This window comes from Arachis ipaensis, chromosome B2 (assembly GCF_059453495.1).
Source record: "Arachis ipaensis isolate K30076 ecotype BB chromosome B2, ASM5945349v1, whole genome shotgun sequence".
In the NCBI taxonomy this organism is placed as follows: domain Eukaryota; kingdom Viridiplantae; phylum Streptophyta; class Magnoliopsida; order Fabales; family Fabaceae; genus Arachis; species Arachis ipaensis.
Window position 1 is genome coordinate 120,381,293 of NC_142437.1, and position 14,917 is coordinate 120,396,209.

Consider the following 14,917-nt stretch of genomic DNA (forward strand, 5'->3'; position numbering starts at 1 on the left):
GATTAATAATGTGCACAAATTTATGAATTACGTTTCCTCGTATACTATTAGCGCCTGTTAAATTTACAATCAAGCATAAACATTAAAGAGAAAATCAAGTCAACGTCTGAATTTTTAAAGTCAAAATAAAGTTCAATAGACCATAAATATTAGAATTCTCAAAGTAGACAACCAAGTAATAAGTCAAAATTTCTCTTCAACATCGTATTAACCTGGCCAGAAATACTCTGTCACAAATCTACAGGTTTTACGTGATAATTGATCTGATAAGTCATCTCCAAACTATGACTTTTTGTTCATATTGAATCTCCTTTTTGCAGCATGTACATCATATTATTCTTTTTGAAAAAAGGTTTGGTTTTTGGCCAGGTAACCTATAAGGTTTCACTTTCTTTTTCCGGAACCTTATTGAGCTCATACTGCCTGGAGATGTCAACTCCACCAGAGGAGATATCATCTAAATTGTCTTCTGAATGAGTCTCTGTCTCATCTAGAGTGTCATTAACTATTTCGCCAGAATATTTAGCTGACACTGAAAATATCAACATGCATACAACAATCTAAGTCTACTCAAAAGAAAATAATAATTCCCAAGTCATTAGGAACTAATTAAGAAAAAATGTGCATTAATATGGTTAGGGAACCTTAAAACTAAACAAAAAAATAAACAACTACCATCTCCTTTACCAGTAATTTGGACAGATTTCTTAAAAAGAAGTTCTGTAATGTGCAGTTCTATATACTTCATTTCTTCTTTTGAAACAATATCCAACTCAACAGCATGCGTATTTCTATAGTGTGTCTGCATCACAATAAAATATATAGTTCATGGTTTTTTTTGTAAAGCATAAATGTTCCTTTATGATGCACTTTCTATGCTAGATATTTATTTTTAACCTTTAATCCAACAAGTATGTCTTTAGAGGTCCTACCAGCTGCATATGTCACAAAAACATACTCAAATTTCTTCTCGTACATTGATCTCCATTCATCAAGTTCTTACAAATTTAAACATTAAATTAACAACTATTATTGAAGCAAATTCGTTATCATATATCAACTTAAAATTTATATTATTCAAATATAGTGTAACACAAGTTTAAGATTATGCCTAACAAAGCATATATATACTAAAAATTTATATTATTCAAATATAGTTTAACACAAGTTTAAGATTATGCCTAACAAACAAACCTACATAGTAACTTCGTTCGCCGTTTTCAAGTATTCATTAGAACATGATCGTCCTGATATAACCTCTAACCAACACCTAACATTCAATTTACGGAACCATATATCTCTAGCAACCACTACAAGAAAAACACCCATTCAGGTACACTTGAAAAGTGTAGCCAAAAGTGAAAAAAAATGATGCCTTAGGCTACGGCTACGCTTTTTGGGCTACGGCTACGCTTTTTGGGGTGATTCCTATTCGGCCGTTGCCTATTCTCAAAGGCTACGCTTTTCTGTACCAAGGGCTACGCTTTTGGCGTTTGGGAATAGGCTACGCTTTTCAAGTGATGCTGTGCAGGACCAAAGGCTACGCTTTTCAGCTTCCATTCTTACTAGAATAGGCTACGCTTTTCAACACTATTGCATCACCTGTCAAGCGTAGCCACATTATATTCCATGGCTACTTTTTATAAGTGTAGCCTTAGGTCCCTCGTTTTTTTTTTTTCATACTATAGCTACTGTATATAAATGTAGCCTTAGGTCCGTTATTATTATTTTTTTTATTTTATATATATATATATATATATATATATATATATATAATAATTCTGCATTTTTAATTAAATGAGTTAAATATTATAAAATAAAAAAAATACATAATTATACTAAATAATTTTTTTAAATAATAAAAATTATCTGTAACCAAAATATATTTATAATAATGATCCAAAAGTACTAGAATAATGTTAATTTTAAATATTCATACATCTCATTAAAATAAACATAGCCATATCAAAATAACTATGATATCACTTAGAATTTACTACTAATACTCTATAAAAAACTAAAATATTATATCCTACATAAGTATCTTTTAATAAAAGTCATTAGTCAACTATACATGTATCCATTCCCAACACTACTCTATCTTAGCCAATAAACCACAATAATAATCAACTTAATCTTCATTATCATCATCCTCAATATTATCCTGCATAATTATATAGAAAAGTAATTAGAAAAATATTTATAATGACATTCGCGATTATAAAAATTAAAAAACCAGACTGAAAACTATCAATAACTGATATCATTAATCCTTTCTGTACCGTGTACAAGTTTCACCAATGCATAGTAGTGTTTCACAAATCCAAAATTAGAATTCAAAGATCAAAAAAGTATAAGCTATAAATCATAAGATAAAGAGCTATAATTTAAAAAATCATCACCCTAGCAGCTAGACAAAAATCCCCTGCCTCCCACCACAATGCCAAAATCAGAACTGTTGCCACAAAGTTTCCCTATTCTCTTCACATTTGAAAAGTTGAACTCTCCTACACAAGCCAATCTTGAATTATTACTCCTCCAACTACTACATGCAACAGCAACATATAGAACATGACTAGGACGAGCACCTAAAAACTAAAATTTTAATATATTATTATCATGTTATACATACTATATCTGCTGTTGTAACATTTTTTTAAATTAAAACTAATAACTTTAATTTGAAAATACTAATACTATAAGTCTATAACCATAGCTAGTATTATTTGCTTTTTATCGGCAGATGAATAAAAAAATAGAGAAAAATTCATATATACCAAGTCATCCCATGTTTCTTCTAGTTCATGGTGAAAAGAAAAGAGCCAAAAATAGCAATATAACTTTCAGCCATAGCAAACAGAAGTGCACAAAATCAGAAATACAACAACTAGAATTGCACAAACAATTTTCAGCCACAAACAAACGGAAGTGACACACATATCATTGCAAGAAGTCAGAGGAAGAGATATGTGCTTAGTTTTACAGGGGAACAAAGTGAAACAGAACCAATAAACCAACCAAACTAGCAATTAGCAGTTGAATAATTTTCTTTTTCCAACCAAGCATAAATCATCACCTTAGTCGCAGCTTCCAGGCTTACAAGGTCTAAGTGGAAGTCAAGCAGTCCAGGCGACCTATCAGCTAGAACCTAGAGCCAAAATAGCAAAATGGAAAGAAGGTAAGTGATCAAATGATATATTCCTTTAGTGCAATTGTTATTATACCTTGCAAAGATAGTGCATCAATGTCATCTTATTGTTAGAATCACGAGTGTCAGTAAGCTTTAAAAGACTATCCTACTTGAATTCAATTGCGGATCTTGCAGATCTGGCAAGCAACTAATGAAGTAAACATCTATATATGTCAGAACACAAGTTGGATATATCAGCTCACAAAGAAGGAATGTATAATTTGTACTCATTTTTATTTTATATATCGGAACAAAACACATCTTTTCACCATTGGATAGAATGTGTGATCTGCATATGATAAGTCTACACCCTCAACCAATGGTAGAAAGGTATGTGCGAGTTTGTAAAATGAGCACACAATATATTTTTCTGTAATATTGACACTTGAAAGCTAAAATGAGATAGTCCACAATAACATGCTGCACATCCTTCAACTATGAAATTTAATATTTGGTACCTATAATAATCTGGATTTGGCACAAAAGTAGAAGTGTTTAGTAATCCATAGTTTCCTCCAACCAAACTCTGTCTGCAATATGTTCTGGTGTCATAAACAGTTGACATTCCAAGCTGATCCAAATACCTGTGTTATGATGTATTAACATTAGAGTAAATGCTTGTAGAATCTCCAATGACAAAAAAAAATTAAAAAATAATAAAAAAAAATTCAAGGTGAGTTAGTTAAACTAACCAGAAGCTGTAGACAAATGCATCAGACACAAGATGGTGGCCATTGTTGTAAGCCCCTCCTGCCTCACCAACCCATGCTTTTGCTTTGGTTGCTGATTTTTGAAGTATGTTTTTGAGGCCACTGAATGTGCTAGCCACTCCATCAAGATATGATGGATCAAGAATTCTTTCAATTAGGTGCTCATCAACTCCTGTATGTAAGATAAAGTAGTAGCTTTCAGTAGTATTCCTTTTTGGTGGATGATACCTGCTCCAAGGTTATATATGTGGTGAGATACCACATCAACAGATTTACCAGATTTGTTTACGAATTCCTGGAACCAGTTTGCATCATAGAAGCCACCGGGAGCAATGATCAGTGGCTTATGCCTGATCCCTCTATATACATCATGAAATATGTTTCTTAATGCAGCAATATCAGAAGCATATTGATCTGCAGAAACATTTGCTCCAACTCCACTCCCGCACAATTCATTGCCTGCACAAGCAAGAAGGAATTCATTTAAACTATTAATTCTATCAAGAGAGACATGTTATTTTTGTTTCGCAAAAAGAACTTGAAAGACTTGCAATGTTTGTGTTAGAAACTAAATGTGAAATCCTGCTATGTGGCAAAGATAATGAGTCTTAAAATCACCATTTTTTAATTTTAGTCTTATTGAATCAATTACACTGATGCTTGCTACTTTGGCATATATGTAATCAGGGAGCATACACTTACCAAATTCCCAACCAGCAATGCTGTAATTCTTTCTTACAGTATAACAGATAAAAGATTCGGCATTGGAAGAGTTCCATGGTCCAACTGCAGAACCAGATTGTAATGTTCTTCCAGCAAGAGCATTCAATCCAAAGATAACCTTAGCCCTGAAATATACCTATCATTAATGTTAAACTTTCTTTTTTTCCCCCTTAAAATAAGTTTCCTCTCTTCTCTACTTCATTTCTCCACCATTCCTCCCAACTCCCTATCAGATTTTAAACTAAGTAAAGGGTCTAAGAAATCAAATGCTGGTAGACGGATCCTAGTTATGGAGCCTACAAATAGTATCCTATATAATTCTGAGTACTTAGATTTACACTAAATTAGCTATCATAAATAATGATATGGCTATAACAAATTACAGATTAAGCTTGAACTTACTCACCCAAAAAAGTTGAGAACCTCGGCTATTTGATCTGCTAGGTCGTCAACAGAAAGAATTGGATAATCTGGAACAATCTCAGGAGCTCCCAACTGCAACAATTCTTGAACAAAGTACAAGATGATAAGAAAGCAAGAACTTAAAATATTATCAATGAAGGAATTTATAACAGTGATGAGATATATACATCAAGTAACACTGAAAACAATCAAACACAGCTTAACATGATGAGCACAAAACAATCAAACACAGCTTAACATGATGGAAGCAGGAAATGAATGCTTAATTTACAAAAAGTTGAAGAAACTGGGATCAAAGAACTTCAAAATCAAGAGGAGTAACATATTAAACATTTTTTCTCAACCTTCTGCCTGCCATTCATGGCACTTTCCTGAAACAAAGATCATGAAAATAATTGGGAAACATCAAAACCAAAAACAAATTAAAAATAGAACATGATGCTTCTTAATTAAAAAACAAATAATCGCAGAACCTCCCCTAATCAGACAAATTCAAACAACAACAACAAGGATCAGTAACAAATTCAACTCAACTCAATTATCCAGCAACAAATTCTACTTCCAGCAACAACCACATTTATGAGATGTTCAGCATCAAATTCAACTTACAGCTGACAACAAATTCTACTTCTAGAATTCTAGCAACAAATTCAGCTATGATAACTATGATAACTTTCAGGCAGCAACAAAAACTTAAACTATGATAACTTTCAGGAAGCAACAAAAAAACTTCAACTCTCCAAATATGATTTACAGCAGATTAACATTAGCTAAATCATAATGTCAGCAACAAACTCAACTTTGAGCAATAAATTCAAAGATGTACTAATATTTTACAGCAATAAAATTGAAAGAGGAATAACAGGGCTGAAGATGAAACTCACATAGGCAGAGAGACGAAGCAAGCGTTGATGGAAGACCCGAGCCGAAGCTGAAACCCTAAACCCAGACTCAGGGCCGAGGAAGTGTTGATGGCCGAAGCAGGAAGGCGAGCTTACGAACTATGATAGAGCGCGACAGAGCTTGAGCGGCGATGAGCTTGAAGCGGCGACGCGAGCTCGAGGCGGCGACGTGCTTGAGGCGGCGACGTGAGCTTGAGGCGGCGACGAGCTTGAGGCGGCGACGAGCTTGAGGCGGCGACAGAGCTTGAGGCCGTGACGAGTTTGAGGGGGCGACAGAGCTTGAGGCAGCGACGAGCTTGAGGGGGCGACCAAAGCTTGAGCGGCGACGAGCTTGAGGGGGCAACCAAAGCTTGAGGAGCCGGCGACGGGCTTGAGGGACAGAGTGGCGAGAGAAGAGAGAGGTGAGATTGGTTCTGATTCTAGGTTAGGGCACCACGCAAAGAGGGTAAGTGAGGGAGAAAAGGAAACAAAAAATTACTAAGTGTTTGTGGGTTGTGTTAAATTTTTTTGTACTAGATACATTAGGCATCACTTTTAAAATGCACCTAAAACTTAACAAATAGGCTACCCTTTAAAAGCGTCTCCTTTGATACGAAAAGTGAACCTATAGATATCAACCTACGGCTACGCTTTATAAGTGATTTCTATAATACCTAAGGCTACACTTTTTAAATGATACCATAATTGTGTATCCTTTTCTCTTATAAAAAGGCAACACGGAGAAAAGTGTAGGCTACGCTTTTCAAATGTAGCTTAAAAAAAGTGTGGCTGAATGGGTATTTTTCTTGTAGTGAACAGTAATTGCATGTTCTAATGAAGAAAATGGAGAGGTTATAGCCATTTCGTTAGCAAATGTGCTTGCACAGCATGATGATAAGTCCTCCGTTTTCATTTCTCCTGTCACATGCACCACAATTTTATGTTTACTATATTGGTCAGTCGTAACAATATTGAAATTGATAATGATTTATTCAATATCATGATTTTTTCACTGGAAATTGAGAACAACAATAATGACGACGTAAATACTTAATTGTAAACTAACTTTTGCTAGCAACAAACGTTGAAAGAAACGGAAAACTGCTTTTATTCATGAAAATCAATAATTCAGTAAAGACTTAATTGAAATACGAAAATACAGATAGTAATGTAACAAGCAAACTACGTACATCATAATGATCTATTAAACTTATTAATCATACACAGATTCTTTATAAATGGCGTTCACATTTTTCATATTTTCACTATGCCACGTAAGTATCAAAGTAATCTCTGAAGTTACCCTCGAGGCTCAAAGTAATCCCTGAACTTAAAAATTTGTCGAGATCGTCCCTGAAGTTGATCTCCGGTACTCATAGTGGTCCTTCCGGTGAATTTCGTCCAGCTGGCGCAATTGGAAAGCTGACCTGGCGTCGTTGGTGACACGTTAGCAGCGCAACGGCTAGCTGACGTGGCGCAGTAAATATTTTGGACTCAATTTGGTCCCTAATTTTAGTTTAAAAACCCTAACCCCCAATTGACTCTCTTCTCCTTTCTTCTTCATCGCACTCTCTTCAATATTTGAGTCTTGGCAACAACCGTCTACAGGGAACCATCATCAGCGAAATCTGCAAAATCAAGCAGCTGAGTGAATTGTACATAACTGAGAACAAGCTAATTTCTGGAGAGGTTCCAACTTGCTTTGGTAATCTTACTTCTCTAAGAAAACTTTACTTGAACTCCAACAAACTCAGTAAGGTGAATTCTTCTCTTTGGAGCCTCAGAGACATTCTTGAGGTGAACTTGTCTGACAATGCTTTAACTCTGTGTCTTTCAATTGAAATTGGGAACTTAAAGGCTGTGACTTTCTTGGATCTATCAAAGAATATGATCTCAGGAAGCATTCCTGGGGCCATTTCTGGATTGCAAAATTTGCAAATTCTCAACTTATCACAAAATAAATTGGTAGGGGGTATTCCTGATTCACTTGGAAGTTTGATAAGTTTGACAGATTTGGACTTATCTCAAAACAACTTGTTTGGCTTGATTCCAAGATCACTGGAGTCACTTCATTATCTTGAATTCATCAATCTTTCTCATAATAGTTTGGAAGGAGAGATTCCGAGTGGTGGACCTTTCAAAAATTTCACTGCTCAATCTTTCATGTTTAATAAAGCACTTTGTGGAAATGCCAGATTACAAGTCCCAGCATGCAGTAAAGTAAAGAAGAAAGGATCAAATGCAAACATATTCTTCATCAAATGCATATTGCCTATAATGGTTTCAATCATTCTAGTTGTTTTCTGTGTGTTTTTTCTCGTCAAGCGTCGAAGAAAGAATGGTGGTGATACTAATGAAGGAACATTATCAGCATTACCAACAGCTAGAATGATTTCGTACTATGAACTATCACAGGCAACTAATGGTTTTGATGAGAGTAATTTGCTTGTTAGGGGCAATTTTGGCTCTGTGTTCAAAGGTTTACTTTCAAATGGGATGGTGGTTGCTGTCAAAGTGTTTAACTTGGACTTGGAATTAGGATCAAAGAGCTTCAGTGTAGAATGCAAAGCAATGCGCAATCTGCGCCATCGAAATCTCATGAAGATCATAGGTTGTTGTTCAAGTATAGATTACAAGCTTTTAGTGATGGAGTTCATGCCTAATGGGAGCCTTGAGAGATGGTTGTATTCTCATAACCATTGTTTGGACTTCTTGCAAAGGCTAAATATAATGATAGATGTGGCATCTGCATTGGAGTATCTGCATCATGGATCTTCACCTATAGTGGTTCATTGTGATGTCAAACCTTGTAATGTCTTATTGGATGAAGACATGGTTGGCCATGTCAGTGACTTTGGCATTGCCAAATTGCTTGGCGAGGGACAATCCAAAGAATATACCAAGACCATGGCTACAGTTGGCTACATTGCACCGGGTAAGTTATGCTACACCAGATTATAATTTCCCTTTTAACTTTGGTCATTTGATTATAACCATATGCTTGATTAGTATGCATATACAATTGAAGATCATAAATCATTCATTGACCTTTTAGTAATAATTTGTAATCAAAGTTGAACTACAATGCTTCTTTAACTTTTTCTGTAGTAATTTTCATTAGTTCAGAAATTTACTTTCTGTTGCGGTGGTGGTATCTAAACATTTTGTTTCCAATTTTAGTGGCTTGTATGTCACATATACTTGTTCTATAAACAAATATTTTATTTAAAATAACGAGGGTAATTTGAGTTGCAGAGTTTGGATCCAAAGGGATTATCTCTACAAAGGGAGATGTATACATTTTTGGGATAATGCTGATGGAAACATTCACAAGAAAGAAGCCAACAGATGACTTGTTTGTTGCAGGATTAAGCATGAAAGGTTGGATTAGTGAATCATTGTTCTCAGTTATGTACAATTCACTCAGCTGCTTGATTTTGCAGATTTCGCTGATGATGGTTCCCTGCAGACGGTTGTTGCCAAGACTTAAATATTGAAGAGAGTGCGATGGAGAAGAAAGGAGAAGAGTCAATTGGGGGTTAGGGTTTTTAACCTAAAATTAGGGACCAAATTGAGTCCAAAATGTTTACTAAGCCACGTCAGCTAGCCGTTGCGCTGCTAACGTGTCACCAACGACGCCAGGTCAGCTTTCCGGTTGTGCCAGCTGGACGAAATTCACCGGAAGGACCACTATGAGTACCGGAGATCAACTTCAGGGATGATCTCGACAAATTTTTAAGTTCAGGGATTACTTTGAGCCTCGAGGGTAACTTCAGGGACTACTTTGATGCTTACCTCCATCGAAATTCTTAGAAACATTGTCTGTTGGGTCTTCTGCATCATCATCTCTTGTCAGCTGTAAATCACCGATGTCACTTGCTGCTGATATGCTAAACCCTGGTTGTGGAGAAAAAGTAGCTTCAACCTCTTCATTCTCTCCTCCCAATCATACAAATCTTCTGGTTTTACATGAACCACTACACTCCAATCTGTATCTACTTCATAATGCACATAGTATATGAGATGAGCTTCTAATGCCAATATGTACGGTTTATCGTCTTCTCGATCATTGGTATGTATCGGACGAGTGAAATTGATGCTGGTAAGGCCTAGATGGTCTTGTTTGATACCTCTGCTCATAGTTGTATCAGTCCGAATACATTTGAACAAAATCACCGTGAAATGGCAGCCGTAATTCAATTCGATTATGTCCACAATTTTTTCATAATATGAAACACTACCAACAGCCACTCTATTGTCACGCATGTTCGCATAACTTCTTGTATTAGATGAGACATAAACTCCATCATTTTGGATTTTCAGCTCGTCTTCCTTTGTGATAGTTCTAAACTTGTACCCATTGACGTTGTACGCTCCAAAATGTCTTGCCTGAAGCATGGGACCGCATGCTAGCAACTTCATTTCTTACGAATGAAGCGTACTGTCCATTGGAACCTAGCACCATAACATCCATTGTTTATATAAAAATAGAGGTTCATAATGTTCAAATTGTAGGCTAAAAAGACATTGGTCAAGTTAAATCTATAGGAACCTCATGCTTGAACCAACGAGAAAATTCTGCATGCACAACGCTGTCTATCTTAGATTGCGACCTTGTTTGAGTCTGTAATCTTTGTTTTGTTTCTGCCTTAAATTCACTTTATGACACAACAGAAAATTAGTCCAACTACTCAATGGGCAAAAAGAGTTATGCTCGTGTTTAGGAAATACATGTGCATACTTACTCAAGAAATAGAACGACGGCCTCGCAATTGACTAGCACATGACGTTGTGCCTGATATTTTTCTATTGGAGTGAATCTAAAATGTGAAACAGCCCCTGAAGCCTTTCCAATTTCTGGGAACATAGTTTTCCCTAAATGTTGTGTGACATCAACAGGTTGATCATTAACTCGCCCTGGTTGGTTGATTCTAGTCTCAATATTATCCAAATATCTAGAACAAAAAGTCAAAATTTCCTTAAATAAAATGCCCTCCGCAATTGAGCCTTCTGCTTGTGCCCTATTACGCATGTATTACTTCAATCGGCTTAGATACCTTTTATAAAAATAGGACATAACGCTCAGCATATACGCAAGTAAATGAATTGAATGTATTAAAGAGGTTTATTAGCGAGCCAACTTTTCTGTTGGATACATCCACCGATAATGTACCGGGCCACCAAAGGTAAACTATGACAGTGAAGAATGATTGAGGAAAAATCATTTCCAGCTGACACAGAGTTTGCACAACATGATTCTAAAGGTCATCAAGTTGCATAGGGTTTACTGCTTTTCCCATAGAGTTATCGGAAAAATGATGACAAATTTGCAATCACAGTCAACAACGGAATCGGCAATGCATTCTTCACCAAAATCAGAAATAATTGTTTTATTATAATGTGGCAGTCGTGACTTTTCAACCCAGACAACTTGCACTATCGCAAGTCAACACAACGAGCCGTATTGCTAGAGTAACCATCTGGAAACACCACGTTCTGTAGGGTCTTCAGGAATACATCCTTTTATGGATTCGACATTGTGAATATTACTGAAGAATATTTACCACCTTCGCCCGGCCACATTTCAGGCCTTATGCCCATGCTTTGTAAATCTTTGCGAGCTTTAAGATTGTCCTTTGATTTGGCGTTATCGTTTAGGATAGTGAAGACCACATTGTCACAAATATTTTTTCTCTATATGGATCACATCAAGGTTATGACGCAATATGTGATCCTCCCAGTACGGAAGGTCAAAGAACACACTTCTCTTTTTCTAGGGCGATTCATCTTGATCTGCATTTTGATCAATGCTTCTTTTTTTTGCTGCCAATGTTGAATGCTTCCCAAATGAAACCTGTACGTTAGACTATTACATCAAGACATCTGTTCCATATAACATTTTCGGTGAATCTCTGTTTTTGACTTGCCCATCAAATCTATTCTGATCTAGTTTATATTTATGCCCCTGATTCGAAAAGCGACGATGGCCCATGTAACACCATTTCCGACTGAATGTCAGCCACTGAATCTTAGCGTCTACGTTACACATAGGACACGCTAACCCACTGTGCGTATTCCATCCAGATAAATTTTTCAACCCCGAGAAGTCGCTGATAGTCTACATTAGTGCCGTGCGCATGTTAAAGTGTTTCTCTTGTTAGCATCGTAAATTTTAACGGCATCTCTCAGTTATTTCAACTCATTAACCAAGGACTCCAAATAAATATCTATGTTATTATTAGGCATTTTGAGACTAGGAATAATCATAGATAGAATAATCAAAGATTATATTATATGTATACTGAAATTATTAATTAAAATTAGTTATTAAGATAAAATATATATATTAAAATATATATATATTAAAAATAATTTAAATTATATGTATTTATACATCATATATTAATAAGTAATTTAATAATTAATTTTAATTTACGAATAAATTAATTAATTTAAGATTGTAATCTGTTCTTTTTAGGTCATAGTTTGGTAATACACGTACACATGTGCAACAATACTAGCAACGTGTGCACTATATTATCCACAAGCTCAAATAAATTAATTATTTACATATTTTATTATATATTTACTGTACTTCGAAATTATGGACAGCATTAATCGAAAGAAATTAATTATAATTATTCACACATACATTAGCAACAAAAGGAAAGTGTAGAGGTGGAGATTGGGGACCACTTTCTCCATAATTGATAATTGATATGAATATATACACTTTGAGTCAAAATTTTCTTTAAGCTAAGGATCTTGGGAAGTTAATTATAATTGGCCCACGAACCCTATGATCCTTTATACGGTTATATACTTATATCAAAACCTAACTCAACAACAAAGGAAATTGCCTGCCACTGTGTCCCCCTTTTCATAATTTGGCATGTCATCAATATATATCAAATTGTATTGGCTCATAGATACGTATATAATCTAGCAATTCATACTTAATTACCACATTTAGAAGAATGATTTTATCCAGATAAATGATTTCAGTAATTAAGTAATTAAGAGAAATTTTATATTAGAAAATATAAATTTAATATTATGAATTTAATAATGTTTTTAATTATGTTGAATTAAGTAATTATTTATGTACAATTTTTAAATTCTGTCAAAAGTTAATAAAGACAAAAAAATTTTAATGTATTTTTTAATTAATCGTTTGATTTGTTTGGTATTAATTCTTTTTATTTAACTGTTATAATTGAAAAAAAAATTTAACTATAAATATTGTGAATAATAAATTCAGAAACAAAATAAAAAATAAATTTTTTATTAATTATCTTTTGATTTACATTGAGAAAAAAATTACTAAAAAATTTGATAGAAATTATATTATCAATGAATTTCATAATATGAAAAATTGACATATACCACTTCGTTATTAAAAAGTATAAATATATTTTTTTATTTTTAATATATTCTATATCAGTATATTTTTATAATACATCTTATATTATATAATTTATTTATATAAATTTTATTTTAATATTATATATATTATTAACTTCCCAAAATTATAATATTTTTAAATCGATCCCTGACTACTGCTATCCAACCATGACCCAACAACAATCAAACAACGGCCTGAGAGTAGTTTAAATGATGTAAAATTAAATATCATTATATCAATTTTTTTTAAATAAGTTCCAATTTTACATAGTTAGTTTCAAATACAATAATTCATTTTCAGTTTAATTTATTTTCAATTCAATTCATTTTAATTAATTATAAATTAAATAAATCAAATTTAAAATTATTTTGTTCAAAACATACACGCCCTAAGATATTATATGTGCGTTATCTTTATATAAAAAAATTATATTCTAACATTCTAATTAATTTAGTTTTGAACTAATCTATTTTTGAATAGAGGAATAGTTTGATGAAAGTAAAATTCTTCTCTGAGATAAGTAATGTTTTACATATAGTTGTTTTGAAACAAAAGAGAAAGAGACATTTTGGAGGAAGAAAAACATATATGTTAAAGTCCCGTATGGTTCAGAGATCGATAAAGTTTAGATAGTTTTTAATGACGGTTTTAGAATTGAAAAAATTACCAAAAATATCTATAAAATTTATGAAGACAAAAGTATCTATAAGTTAAGAAAATTAACGTTGTATCCATAAAATATAGATTACGTACGATAAAAATATCTAAATCTTAATTTTTTGTTGATGTTTTAATAAAATTTTTAAACTACCCCACCCTCAATCTTAATCACTTTTTCAACCTTTCATAATTCAATTTACACTTTTAAAACTCTTGCCATGGAGTTCAAAACTACTGCTACAATATACCAGGTTGAAATCAATGGCGTTGGTGGAGGATCGGACCTCAATAGGTTCAATCATAAGTTTACAATCTATACTCAAACTAACTTAATCAAACACCAAAAAATACCCAAAACATAAAAATTTTAAATCTATTCATCCAATTTCAATTTACTTTAACAAAACCAGAAGTAGAAACAATCATCGACGACCATCAAAAACCAACAAATCCATTCATCTAATTTAAAATTTATTTTAGAAAAATCAAAAGCAAAATTAGCCATCAACCGAATCTTTTGTCTCAGCCTTCATAATAAATAGAAGCAAATTTAAAAAAAAAATAGAAAGTATATTTTTAATAGCTAGTAACTAAATCAATCACTGAAAAGAAGAAAAATAAAATAAAAAAATGTTTAAAAACAAGAAATACCTTTTTTTGGCTATAATATCGTCGATGGCAGAACCTCCATCCACAGCGCCGCCTCCTTTTCTTCTCCAATTTCTCTTTATTGAGCTCTCTTTCTGCATGCAACAGCACCACGACCCCTTTCTCTTTTCAGGCACGTGACGACGGTGTTCTCCTTGACTGGGTCAGGTGCGCCACGATGATGTTCTCCTCAGCTGAGACAGGCACGCCACGGCAACGTTCTCCTCAGGTTGGGTCACAGGCACGCGACGAAGGTGTTGTAGTCAACTTAAGAGTG

General features: G+C 33.9%; 1 protein-coding gene across 1 annotated transcript; it reads left to right on the forward strand.

Annotated features, from left to right (window-relative positions):
• Positions 1-7,481: 7,481 nt before the first annotated feature.
• On the forward strand, positions 7,482-9,424 carry LOC107627939 (putative LRR receptor-like serine/threonine-protein kinase At3g47570; the record flags this gene model as incomplete). The annotated part of the gene is made up of 2 exons (XM_016330746.1): positions 7,482-8,862; positions 9,183-9,424. Coding segments are annotated over 2 exons (1,623 nt in total), but the record flags the coding sequence as incomplete, so codon positions are not given.
• Positions 9,425-14,917: the final 5,493 nt, after the last annotated feature.